The sequence below is a fragment of the Petaurus breviceps genome, unplaced genomic scaffold (assembly GCF_028583685.1).
Source record: "Petaurus breviceps papuanus isolate PSGF00001 unplaced genomic scaffold, PetGlider_PUasm1.0 99, whole genome shotgun sequence".
NCBI lineage: Eukaryota > Metazoa > Chordata > Mammalia > Diprotodontia > Petauridae > Petaurus > Petaurus breviceps.
Genome location: NW_027187465.1, coordinates 16,493,462 through 16,507,763, shown reverse-complemented (window position 1 = coordinate 16,507,763; position 14,302 = coordinate 16,493,462). Strand labels below are relative to the sequence as shown.

At 41.2% G+C, this 14,302-nt stretch overlaps 1 protein-coding gene across 4 annotated transcripts in view; it reads right to left on the bottom strand.

Moving 5' to 3' along the window:
- Window positions 1-14,302, bottom strand: part of MED13L (mediator complex subunit 13L) — a 428,655-nt gene that overhangs the window by 65,557 nt on the left and 348,796 nt on the right. For all 4 annotated transcript variants that reach the window (XM_069081430.1, XM_069081432.1, XM_069081431.1 and 1 more), the window contains 4 exons: window positions 13,322-13,516; window positions 12,756-12,944; window positions 7,963-8,125; window positions 4,899-5,012 (listed from right to left, as the gene is read on the bottom strand). In XM_069081430.1, the coding sequence (XP_068937531.1) occupies window positions 4,899-5,012; window positions 7,963-8,125; window positions 12,756-12,944; window positions 13,322-13,516 (661 nt within the window). The remainder of the gene's footprint in view (window positions 1-4,898; window positions 5,013-7,962; window positions 8,126-12,755; window positions 12,945-13,321; window positions 13,517-14,302) is intronic.

The window sequence follows — 14,302 nt, the reverse complement described above, 5'->3', positions numbered from 1 at the left end:
CTGTTCCATGTGGTTGGCTGCCTTGGGGTTGACAGGCTTTTAAAGGCCTGTCCAAAACTTAGTGGAGCAGGAGGGTGCTGGCATTGGGGTGAGCAACATTTTCCAGAAAAACCATGTTTCCGGCATGGAGGCATGTGGCCAGACAGACAAACAAAGAGACAGAGATACAGAGAGAAAAAGAGACAGGGAGAGATAGACAAAGAGACACGAACACAGAGAGACAGCGACAGAGAGGGAAAAGAAAAAGAAATAGTCCCTGACCTCAAGCAGCTCATATTACTTGTTCACAGATAAGTATTCGATACAAACATCCACAAAGTAATGGAGGGGGCTGGGTGGGATGCTAAGAACGTGAGGGGGGAAGGCAGAAGGCCTCTGGCTGAACCCTGGGCAAGTGAGGCATTTTAAGCAGTAGCAGTAAGGAGAGAGAACATGCTAGGACAGGGGCAAAGTAGACTTGGAAGAGGCAGAGGCGGGAGGCTGAACCAGGAAAAAGGCTTGTTTGGCTACAATGAAATAATGTGAAGTGACTCTATCAAGGTGACTGAGAACATCTCTTTGGTACCTCTGAATTCTCTGACGCTGATATCAAAAAGAAACTCTTTCGCAGTGTATAGAAGCAAGATGGAGATGCTGAAGCTTTCTGAGGCAGGGGGAGGGGGTAGCGAAGCCTGCCCTGCACTTTGGTGGTATCATTTGAGCAGCTGTGTTTGCAGGAGAGCGGAGGCAGGAAGGCCCATTAGAGAGATGCTGCCACAGTCTCTATGGGGCACAGCATGACTCCTGCTCATCCATCAGGCTCCCCCATGGTCCCCACAGCTTCATCTAGCTTCCTTGCTGGTTCCTACCAGCAGGACCCTGTCACCATGTCAGCACCTGGACCGGTCTTTCCCACCTCTGCCCTTAGAGTGATTCAGAGAGGTGTTTCTAGGGGAAAGGCTGCCGCCTTTCTGGGGTACAACTCTACCCCTTATCAAGACTTTTTCTGGGTTACTAACTATACTATAGCTTGATCTGCTTCAGATTTTTTTTTTATTAAGACTTGATAAGATTTTGCAAATTAGGGGAGCATGGAAGAAATTATCTGTCAGATCTTCAGTTAGGGGAAGAGTTCATGAACAAACAAGAGACAGGTTCATGGGAGATAAAAATTTATAATTTTGAGTATATAAAATTAAAAAGTTCTTGCACAAACAAAACTAATGCAGCCAAAATTAGGAGGAAAGTAGGAAAAAATTTTACAACACATTTCTCTGGTAAAGATCTAATTTCTCAAATATATAGGGAAATGAGTCAAATTTATAAAAACTTAAAGCCTTTCTCCAAATGACAAATGGCCAAAGTACATGAACAAGAAGTTTCGAAGAAATCTAAGCTACCAAGTCATATGAAAAAATGCTCTAGATCACTAATAATTGCAGAAATGCAAAATCAAAACAAATTGGAAGTATCACACCCATCAGAAAGATTATGATGACAGAAAAGGAAAATTACAAATGCTAAAGGGGATGTGGGAAAATAGGGTACACTACTGCACTGTTGGTGGAGTTGTGAACTGGTCCAACCATACTATTCTGGAAAACAGTTTGGAACTATGCCAGAATGGCCATGAAACTGTACATGTCCTTTGAGCCAGCATTACAGTTTCTTGGTTTATACCCCAAGAAGATCAAAGAAAAAGGAAAAGGACTCTATGTACAAAAGTATTTCTAGCAGCTCTTTTTGTGGTGGCCAAGAATCAGAAGCCAAGAAGATGTTCATCAACTGGGGAATGTCTGAACTAGTTATAATTATGAATATGATGGAATGCTATTGTGTTAAAATAAATGATGAAAGGGATGCTTTCAGGAAAACCTTTCAGAAGACTTATATGAAATAATGTAAAGTGAGCAAAATCAAGAGAACAATCTATACAGTAACAGCAATATTGCAAAGCTAATCAACTGTGAAAGACTTGCTGATTCTGATCAATACAGTGATCCATGATAACTCCCAATGACTCAAGAGATAAAACGCTACCCACCTTCAGACAGAGAAGTGATGGACTCGGAGTGTGGACTAAGGCATCTTTTTTTTCTTTATTTTTTTGGCATTTGTTTTTTCCAAACGTGGCTAATGAAATATATTCTGCATGATTTTATATGTCTAATAGATTTTGTATTTCTTGCTTTGTCAATGGGTGAGAGAGGGAAAGAATTTGGAACTGAAAATTTTAAAAATTAAGACAAAAATGTAATTGGGAAGATATTTTTTAAAATAAAAAATGCAATAAAACGTTAAAAGAAAGACTCTAAGACTTTGGGTAGTCTTTGCCACAGCAAATCCTTAGAGGGAAGCAAGTCACTCCTTAATCAGAGGTCCAGCAGAAGCTGCAGGTGCTTGGGAAGGCCACAGGAAGGCAGGGAGCACGAGGAGGTTGCAGCACAGCAGTGATTTACTAAAGGCTCAGCTGTAAGTGGCTAAAAGCTTAAGAGGGAAAGAGCGAGGAAGCAATGGGTCTTTGAGATCACATAGTGATGCCCACAACCCTGTTCAATTCAACCTTCACGAAAAAGAACATCAAATTCTGAACAGATGTAATGACCAATCTCATCCCTCAAGCAAATGAAGAAATGCAGTGACACTTTCTGACACTTTCATGGGGGAACTGGGAGCACAGGAGGGCACTATGTTTGGTGGTGATGACAAACTACTTTTTCTTTGTTTTGAGGGAGGCTTCCATGGTTGTGGGGTGGGGAAAACAATACAGAAATTAGTATAATGAAAAAAGATAAAAGTCATCAACAAGTTATTTTTCTAAAGAAATAGATTCAACAGGTCTTGGCTTCTTAAAAAGCCTCTGGATAGAAATTGTACAGTAAGCTCTTTAAACTGGAGATTTGGCAGAGTTGAAAAGACTTTCTCTGGGATTACCAATGTCAATAATCCCACCACACTGAGAAATGGTCCTTGGTTAAGTGACCACTGTGCTTTAATGTCCCCTTCTGACTAGAGCTTGGCACTTAGTGGGTAAGCCTTGCCATGTTATCTAAAGATTTGTCACTGAGAGCTTCCAACAATGAAAACATTCCCTTGACTATTACTCGCTCCGCATTTTAGCCCTCTTACAATGATGCCAGGGGCCTTCTCAGGGACTCTGACCAACCCCTTCATTCTCCGAGTTCAAAGGGCTTTCAGCTGCACTGAGGCAGCCCTGCCCCTCTTTCCCAAGGAAGTTTTCTTGCTGCTCAGTGACCTTCATTCAACACTAAAGAGAAACATTCAATGATAACTAAGTATAAGGTCCTAGGTTAAATGCTGCTACAAAGCACAGTTCTCATAGGTCACACCTCCCCCACTGTAGGCAGGAGATGGTTGGGGTCAGAACTATTATTCTCATTGTTCAGTTGGAGAAAACTCTACCCAGAAAGGTGCCAGAGACAGTGAATGACTTAGCAGGACTATAAATCTGGGGAGTGGCAGAACTCGAGGCTTGAAGCCACGGCTCCTGAGCCCAAGAACTCTTTCTATTCCCACTCCCTGGGGCTGCATCAATACATGAGCCACTCTCCTATGCTTTACACAGAATTAATATGTGAAAATCATAACTATGATACATACACATCAATTAGGGTCTGACTATGTCCTTTACAAAGGGATTTGACTGAGGATTATTTTAATACTGACCCACTCCTAATGTATTATTATCTGATTAGATTTACATGGAACACATCTACTGTGCAAATGAAGGTACTATTGAAAAAGAAACTATTAACTGAAATGATAATAGTATTGGAATGAATAGATAATAATAAAGAAATTTGTCCATTGACTTCCAGATGTCTGTGGCATAAAGTGCCACAGAGACTTAAAGGCCCACATTCTGGGCCTCCTTCTCCTTCTCCCTCTATGCCAGTTCACTTGGTGATCTCATCAGCTCCATGGATTTAATGACTATCTCTATGCTGATAATTCTCAAATCTACCAAGTCTCTCTGCAGCCTTTCAGACATCTCAAACTGGATGTCCAGTAGACATCCTAGACTCAAGTTGTCCACGGCAGAACTATTGTCTTTCCTTCCCAACTCCTACCTTCATTTTTTTTTTTTTAAATTAAAGCAGGTCATCCCTTGACTCACTAAATGGGCATTGCTTCACTCAAAGTGAGAACTTGAAAAGGCCTTAGCCTAAAAAGACCAGGGTCTCCCTAGCTCTGAGCACAGTGTCTGGAGCATAGTATGCATTTAATAAATGTTTAATGACTGACTTATTGATGGAAGAAAGGATCTGACTCCTTGTATTTGTATCACTCAGTTACCTTAAGGCCAGTGTGGAAAGATCCCAAGGCTGGGAATCAGAAACCTGGGTTCCTGCTCTGGTTTACTCACAAGTTATGTGACCCTGAATAAGTCATTTCACTATTCTGGTCTTTAGTTTCTTTCTTTGTAAAGTGAAGGAGTCAGAGTAGACGAACTCTCAGCTCAGTGGAGTGGAAGACATCTCTAAAGGGCAGGGGCAGACATTTCGGGAAAGGACCTGGGTGCTAAAGTCAGAACTGTGCAAATATTATGGAAGAGACTAACCCAAGAGGGATTTTGAAGGAAAGAATAATAGGATTTGGTAACCAAGGATATAGGCAATAGGGTTAAAGACATTCTTCTAACTTGGAAAAATGAAGAAGCTAAGCAGAGCCTCCAGCGACAGGAGGCATGTGCCTGAGAAGCACAGCTGGCTGGGGGAATATGACGAGCTCCATTTTAGCCATTCGGGCTGAAGTGAGAGGAAGACGTACACGGAGATGTCGCTCCTCACGTACGCGGAGATGTCAGTTGCAATCACAGAAGCAAAGCATTGAAGGCAAGTCTATGGAACACCTGAAAACAGCGCTCTCCCTCACCCCCCAGCCTTTCCCCTATGTACCTGGAACAGGAACAGCTGGCTCTTTGGGCGGGATCCACAAAACCCCAAGAAGGAGGAGGAGGAGACTCGCTAGAAGCTTCTTCCTCCAGGTGTGAAGCAGAGACTTGACTCCTCCTGTAGTTGAAAACCACCAGAGACAAATCCATTAGCAGTCACCTTCACTCCCCAAACAGAAAGCCTTCCACAGATGAGACAACATACCTCTGGGGCCTGCTAACACCATTCTGAAGACAGTAATCACCATGGCTAGCCAGCAGTCTGGTCATTGCTGCCAAAGCTGGGCTCGACAGACACAAGAAGCAGTGAGACAGTGAGGATGTGCCTGGTGCTCAAGCCCAGGGAACTCCCTGAGCTCAGAGGGGAGAGAGAGGCAGCCAGAAAGACTGTGGCCAACTGTTGGTGGCTTGGATTTTCAAAAAATCCCTCAAAGACATGATGTCCAAGAGCCAGAGATTGGCCATGTGACTTCAGGGGGAGGAGAAAACAAATTCTCTCTATTAGTTCAAGTGCCTTCTCTACAACTTGAAGTCTCAGAGCTGCCTCAAGTGCTAAGGCATTCAATGCTTGCCCAAGGTATCATGGCTACCATGTGGCAGAGGCGGTCCTCAAACCCAGACCTTCTTGGCTTTGAAGCCAGTTTTCTATACATACAGCCATGTAGAAAGCAAGCTTCTTCAAAGCTGCTGTGCACGTAACACTGTGTAAACCGTGTCTAGTACAGCTCTACTATCAACCGGCATTGAAAGGCAACATAAAAGGCGTTAGCTCAGTTTTAAAACAACTTTTCAGGGATTCTCATGGCTTGTTAAGGTACTGAACAAAAAGTGTTTAATGAGATCAGGCATTAGCTGAAAAAAAAAATGGAATCTCTATCCTTTTTAACAATCACAGTAGGTAACAGGGAAAGAAAGATGTAGGAAGGCTGTGGCAGAGCCATTACTCCTTAGCACAGGACTTGGAGTCAGGAGACCTGGGTTCAAATTCTGAATCTATCCATTACTATCTGTGTTAGGACTGCTAAGACAACTCAGTTCTCAAACCCTCACTTTCATCAGCAGCGGGATAAGTGCATGACAAGGATTAGATGACTTCTATGGTCTCTTTAATCTCCAGACCTACCATCATAAATATACTGACTTTCTGTAAATGGAAATAAGGATATTTTGACATTTATGTGGCATTTCACAGATGTCTCATAATTTTTTAAGCTACTATTACATGTGTTTCATACTGTCCTCTAGCAATGATTGAAGGTGGTCTTCACCATTTCCCTGACTCGTTGTCAGGGAAGTCACCTCAATATCTATATATCAGATACAAGGGAGATAGGTCAAATATGTGGTTTGTGGATGAGAAGAAGTAGTGAAAATAAAAACTATAAAGAGACAAATGTAAAAAAATAAAGAATAAAATGTTGACTAGAAAATGGCCTATAAAATTGCTATAAGTGAACATATACCTATTGACATTCTCACTATTTCATATATATAAATACCAAGAAAATTCTAAAGACCATCTCTGGTTCACATCATTTATATCTGAATATAAATGAGAATTACAGATAAGAATATAACTTGTGGAAAAAGAGGTACCTTAATCAAAATTTGCAAGAAAAAAAAAAGTAGGGCTTACCCAAACAAAGAAAACTCAGGTATAACAACATTGGGCAAAAATATTATTTGGAAAATTCTATTTTATAAGACAGAAAAGAATCAACTTATACTAGTAAAAATACCTCTGGGCCACTTATCTTAATAGGAAATTTCAGATCATGTTTGGTTGAGAATGTCTTATTAATTCTACACCATCACAAAGAGAATTCAATAGGGATGATCTCACCCATCATCACCTCTCCTGCATCCTCTTCCAGTAGCAACCCAACAAGCCACAGGAGAGGCCAATATGGGATCAGCTCAATGTTTTGTTGAGAAGACAGGTTTTATTTTAAAATTATGATTTTATCTTGTCCAAAGCACATTTTGCCAATTACAAAATGAATACACTTAGACTTGACAGGATTGCTTATTATAATTCTATGGCCAAAGTGAAGAACTATATAGCAATATAGCTTAAGAGAGTAGATGCCACCCACTAAATCTAAAATGGGCAACATTTGTTCCACACTGCATTGGTAAGTTGGATCATTATGCACTGGATATAATTCCTTTAGAGATCAGTAACTTTAAAACCAATGCAGTCTCTACTTAGGGCAAATTTGCTTTGTTTTTTCTTAGAAAATTTACACTGAATCCAACTTGGCAAACCACGGAAGGAAATCATTCTTAGGCAAAGAGGGAGGAACATTTCTTTATTTCCCCACAGAGATAAATAAGTCCCCAGAGTCAACAGGAGCAAAGCAGCTTCCCCACCACAAGCGGGGCAGATTTCAAAGGCTCTGTAGTTAGTGGAGGCAGGAGAAAAGCTATCAGCTTGAGCTAATAATTTCCTGCCAATCAAGGCATAAGCCTAGCACATTAAAGGACCATAGAGGAGGAGAGAACACTCTCTCCTTGGCATCTATAGAATGCACATTCCTCATTAGACAAGGGAAACTCAAACTCTGTGAATCTAGTGCTGAACATAATAATCACAAGAGCAGCTCCTACTATGTGCCAGGCACTAAGCTAAATAAGCATTTCACAACAACCCTGAGGTGTTATTGTTATTCCATACAGAGGCAAACCATTAAATGACTTGCCCAGGGTTACACAGCTGGTATAAGTGTCTGATGCCACATTTGACCTCAGGTCTTCCTGACTCCAGGTTAGGCATGGCATTCATGATGATCAACCCCATCACTAACTTGGAAAACGCCTTAGTGGATATTTTGCCTGTGTAAATTCTTCACCTAAGCAATTATCTCAAGAAAAAGAAAGCATTTTTTTTTAAAGAAACTGTCTCTAACCTAAAATTCAATATAAATTATGATCTGATAATCTATGGAATTCCGTCAAATACCTACCTACTCATCATATCTCCTGATGTTAAAAGGTGGAAAATTCAGAGCTGAAAGAGAGGGAGCTACCTTCCTGAACCTTGGTGTCAACATCTACATGAAACTTACTTGGGCTGCGTTCTGTTGAGGATGCATTCCTTCCAGACTCTGTGGACCATATGACTGTGGAGTTTTGGAGGAATCTCCCCCGATCTCTTTGGACTGTGCATAGTAGCCATCCCCTCCTGGGCAGCTAAGTGACTGATGGCGCTCGGAGGACCTCCACTTTCACCTGGGGAAAAACAGAAGCACTCTATAGGTGTCCTGTGAAATATGTGACCAGGGCATCTCCTGCAGCAACCTTCTAGTGAGACAGACAAACGTGTGGGTTAGGCTGCTCAGCCTTCATCCCATGTCACCCAACCCACTGAAAACACTCTAGACTACATCTCTGAGGACAGGGTATATCAGTGTGGACAAAATGGCCTTGTGGGGCACAAGTGCATGCTGCTGTGAGGTTTACTGGTTTCTGACATGTTGAAGTTTTGCTGGTCCTTCTTTCAGTTAAATGGTGAACTAATGAACTAGTTACACAACATACAAGGCTTTAAAATGTACCTGGGGGCAGCCCAGTTCCAAACAGACTGAAGATAAACACCAGGAGAAGAGGGACCTAAGTTCCAACAATAAAGCAGTGAACATGTAGCTCCTGGCGGCTTGCTCTCAACATTCCCATTGTGTTGGACTGCTGAAACCAATCTTACGCTTTAACTGAATTGCTTCCGATAAAATTCAATTGTTTTTATTAAAAAAAAAAAAAGACTAGCTGGAAGGCTATAGTTTAATATGGAAGTTACTTTAATCGCTGACAACGTCAGCAGATACTGGGCCCCTGCCACCCAGGATTTTCTGTCTGGCTTCCATACTTGGAATGACCCCTCTGCAGGGGGCAAAGCCATGTCAGTCAGCACAGTTACCCCAGCTTCTATCCTCCCTTCAAAAAGGGCATGGCTGGTTTTCTTAAACCTGAATGTAGACTATTTTCAAACACAAGGAGGGAACAGTAGAGGGAACGTGACAGTCACATAACCCAAGAATGGCCTCAAACAGTAGCCAGTCCTCTGCTTGGGACTTTCCCCAAGGTCACATCTCAAGTAGACCCACTGGTGGTGATGTGTCAGGACTTCGAGCCTGGGTGAGGCCGTCTCCACAAAGGACACATGCTTTCTCTTCTGCCCTGGAAGGCATGTGGGCTCCACAACTTGGGAGAGGCCAGCTGCTGCAGGTTTTAGGATTTTTTTTTTTTCACACTGTATCATCCCAGACGACTGCTAAAATCCAAATTACCACTATAATTTCTGAGCCAGTATTAATCTAGTCTATTTGATATGAAAAACATAATGCTGATTATACATTCCATAGGTTTGCAATAGAAAAATCTGTTTTTAATTGCAATGAATTTGCCCTTCAGTTTGCAGCACAAATTCACTGTGTTTTGGTGTTCCAAGTAATTGCTGAAGTGCTGTTCTGCCCCTGTCACGTGAAAACATTTGGCAAAACACAACACAACTATTACTATCCTGTGGCTCATCCCTGTGCATTTCCTCAAGGACTCCTCTCCTCCTCGTCCTCCCAAACACATCTCTCTGAAGGGCAGCAATTTTTCCATTTTCCTGGAAAAGCATCTAGAAGTTAGATGAGTGTATGAGTGTGTGTGTGTGTGTGTGTGTGTGTACATACACCTACATATTCACACATACATATATAAATGTAGTTATATATTTATATATATATGATTATAGTTTTATTGTTATGTATATAAACATATATGCCGTGTTTCCCCGATAATAAGACCTATCCGAAAATAAGCCCTCCCAAGCCCTCCCCTTACTGTGTTAGATTCCTCTAAAATAAGCCCTCCCCCGAAAATAAGCCCTATTGAGATTGCTACTGTAGTGAAGGTGATCCCCTGCGCTACACGCTACATTACGGTACCCTCTGTATGCACTGTCCCCCCCCCCGGATGAAACGCACGCCGCGCTCCGAGCTGCATCCAGTCAAAGCTGCAGCAGTGAGTGCGTCATCCTGTTCTTTATTGAATTCATTATTGAATAAAGGTACATTTTTTTGTTCACATTTACCTGTTTATTAAAATTGCTGTCAATGTTCATTAAAATAAGCCCTCCCCTGAAAATAAGCCCTCTGGTGTTTTTCTGTCCAAAAAATATAATAAGACAGTGTCTTATTATTGGGGAAACATGGGGTAGTTATCTTCTATAAAAGCTCATCAATTTTATCTCACGATGCCACACAACTCATTTCAATTCTACAAATAATTGCTGTATGTCTCCTCTGTCTGATATCACACTAGATGCTGAAAGGCCTACAGAAAAGAAATATGGCAGGTGACATGCTCTGGCTCCCCAAGGCTTTAACAGTCTGGTGGGGCAATCAAAGACCCATGAGACCGATCAAAATGGGGGGATTGGGGGCGGCTAGGTGACGCAGTGAATAGAGTACTGGCCCTGGAGTCAGGAGGACCTGAGTTCAAATCCATCCTCAGATACTTAAAATGTACTAACCGTGTGACCTTGGGCAAGTCACTTAACCCCAAGTGCCCAGCCCTCCCTCCTCCAAAAAGCAAAAACAAAAACAGAGGGAGTCAAAATCAACACTGGAACTGTCCAAGCAGAGGACTGTGAGTAACTCTTAGGGGCAGTTGGAGGAGATTCCTAAACTACAAAGGCTGCACAAGATGACCGCCTCACCACCATCTTGGCTCTACCTCTGTGACTAGAGACAAACTATAGAAGTGGCGCTGATGAAATTCCGGCTGACTTTTCTAAAAGAGTCGCTATGTAGGTTACACCTTCATCGTAGGAGTGTTTTTTTCATGTCTTTACATTTATTTTGTCCAGGTGTTTTTATCATGCAACAGAAGCAACACAAAAAGTAGAATCCCTATCCAGATGAAAGGCCATGGTATTTGTAAACCTCAACCAAAGCAGGCCGGCCCTCCTGAACAGAACTCCTACTTGTCAGCTGGACATGCTATCAAAGTCATTAGAAGCCCAATGAACCAAATCATCTCTGTCCCTGTGGCCACTAACTGAGACAATGGAAACAGTGGGTTTCAGAATAGAAATGAAAGTAGAGAGAGGAGTAGACACCTGAGTCTAATGAATTTAAAGGCTGCATTCAGTGGCCTCAGTAGGGAGCCAGTATACAATATGTATAATTTGGGTAATTTTACATTATTATGAAAATGTCACATTTTACAATTAGGTATCATTTGGGGCCTTTGGTTAATCTTTTTTAGCTATGGTTGGTACTCATATTTTCAAAATTTTATCTTTGATGAGATGCAAACTTTGAACTAAATATAATACTTTAATTCTGGTTACTGTACCATTACAAGAAGTATTTTGTAGAAGGATTTCCCCTACGCTTTCTCTGTGGAGATTACTACATTTATCTGAATGTTTTTAGGAGAATTTTATTGTATGGTTAAGTCAATAGTTATACTTAGTGATCCACAGCTAAAGTTCTACTTCCAGAACAATATAAACTCACTGAATTGTATGTAGGCTTTAAATCATTAATTAGAACACATAATAACAATTCATGACTAATTAGGCCAACCCAATTTGCCCCAATCTCATGCAAAATTCACAGGGCATATATATTCTCTGTTCCAACATATCTATTACTTTTTACCTATGGATATGAAAAAACAAGGTACTATAGGTGGATGTAATTGATAACGAAACAATATATTTAGACTATTTCAAAAGGGATGAAAAAAGAATTTCATTAATCTTCATCTACTAAGAATTCATGTTCTGCTCCCCTTTTTAGGATGGCTAAAATTAGAGTATTTTAAGAAATCCCAGCTTAGCTATTAAGATGGCATGTGACAACAATCTAAATATAAATATAAAGTATGATTTTAATGTTCAGTGAAAGGCCAAGACTTCTGGTGAGAAATAAGTGGTAAGGGTTACCTTATCCTTGTTGACCAAATTCTTTTCTCTCGTGAAAATTACTTAAAGCATGACAAACTAAGAGTTACAAGGGTAATTTGTTAGCTGACCCAGGAGCAAAAGTGGCCTTAATTGAAATGATTTCCAAGCTTATCCATTTAAAAAAAAAAAAACTTTCTCAAATTCTATAAACACTGTGAGACCTACAGCTTCCCCATTTCCTACACTGGAGTTCTGCCAGCACTGATGTTCACTAACAATGCAGTCAATTGAGAATATTGACAAGGCTTCCTTCCTCCCATACCCCAGCTACCTGTCAACTCTAATGACTTTAGAAAGGCAGAATTTCCTAATGCACAGAATTCTAGCTAGGAATAAAGCTGACAGTCTCTATTGCCAGTTCTGTCCCTGGCTGCAATAAGCCAGGCAAAGGCTCTGACCTTTGTAGACTTCAGTTTCTGTTGGCTATAAAAAGGGAAGCATGCATTTTGCCACCTGGCACATGGACAAAATTTGTGATATGCCAATGGATGTATGAGACTCAGAATCAGTCACTTTGGGCAAAATACAAGAGGCATGCAAATGAAACTAAGAACAATATATTCTAACACTTTACTTGTTTAAGTTTGCAGATACTTGTTCCATACTATGGCAACATAATTCCACCACTAGGGAATTACAAAAATGCAAATGTGGCAGCTTTTTGATTGGTCTGAGAAATGATAATATACAGCAGCCATGGAACTCATTACAATTCGGAAGGCTTTTCACTCAGTTAGCTCTATGGAATGGAGTTTGGTTTGGGTCAGTCTGCCACTTAAAACCAGTTCTAATCATTACACAGGGTTACTTAGCTCTGGGCTTTCGTTGCCTCTACCTGTAAAAGGAAGACCAGAGGATCCCACAGATCTCCTTCTGAGATTCCATGAGTCTACATACCTATGACAGCTTGTTCTGGAGAAGTGGGTGGGGTGAGTGGCATCCCACAATGACTGGGGTCTTTCATACTTCCAACCCCATGCTGGCCAACAGCAATGTGACCTCCAGTACTGACAACATTCTGAGACACTGGGATGTCATTCTGAGAGATCAGAACAAAGGCCGAAGGATATACCATACGAACACCACCTATAAGGAGTGACGGCAAAAATAAAGTCAATACACCTTGGAAATAGTCCACAAAAGTACTCAGTTCACCATAACTAAGACCCACGTTCAGTGATCAAAATTGTGATGCCAATCAAGTATTACATTAAATTATATGTTTTATCCTTTCAACAGTGAGCAGGTGCTTAAGTAAGTTGCCTGGTAGGATGATAATAGCATTTGGGATGCAGGGACCAGTAGAGCTTCAGGCGAGAGAACTACTCAGCATGCTCCACTGTGCCAAGAGAGTCACCAAACAAGACAGGAAAGTAATGAAGAATGTTTCTGGTGAATCTGAATTATTATTTTTAAATTAAGTGAGGAGGAAAAAGTTCTTCAGGCAAAACATTTTCTCTTACCAACAATTACTTCAACTGCCACAGGGAAATCATCATCATATCCCAACTCCTCTTCCTCCTTCCGCTCCTCTTTCTTCTTCAGCACCATTGGGTAGAAATACTGCCATTCCTCAATGAGCTTGCGGGTGGCTGGGTCTGACATCTTATATGCCTGGCCCGTCAGTGTCCCATTTAGACCATAGGGGCTCACCAGCACTGCAAAAAGAGAGAAACCCTAGGGCTGTGGTGAAGATATCACAACAATGCCTCCTTCCTAAGTGCACCCCAGCATGTGTGGTGATGTTAGGTCAAAGCATAGATCTGCTCATAAACACATTTCCCTATTTCATAATTCCTTTGACAATGACAGTGACACAAAGCATTTCTCATTCTATTGTTCTCTCTTATTTCTATCCTTCTCAAATCATATAAATGTTTTGAGGCAGAACAAGCTTAAGGTTTCCAGTGATCATCCCGTCATTCCAAGCAGTCATCAGACTGGATGGGCGATCTGCAGTCATGATACAGATGAAATGATTTTTATTCAGGTATGTCCTGAATCTGAGGGTATTCGAGAGCCTTTTCTAAAAGGCTGTGATTCTGTGACAAACTACACAACTTGTTGAACAGCCTGCTTTACACAAGCCTTCCTATTGAAGGAGACAAGATGTTCTCTCCTTATGTTGTAATAGGCTAAAATAGTGATTTGTAATATAATAGAGGGTATTCACCAATGTCTTCCTCCAATTAATCAACAAGCAATTTTAAAATATCTACTATGGTTCAGAAGCTAAGCTAAATGCTGGTGATACACAAACAAAGACAAAACACTACTTAGTCTCAAGGAACTCCCACTATAATGAAGAAAGGAGGAGTGGAAGGGGAGATAGGACACAAAATATACATACAAGCTACATACAGAGTAAATGGAACATAACCCAAAAGGGAAGGCAGTAACAGCGAAGAGGCCCAGGGAAGGCTTCCTGTGGACAGTGGGATTTG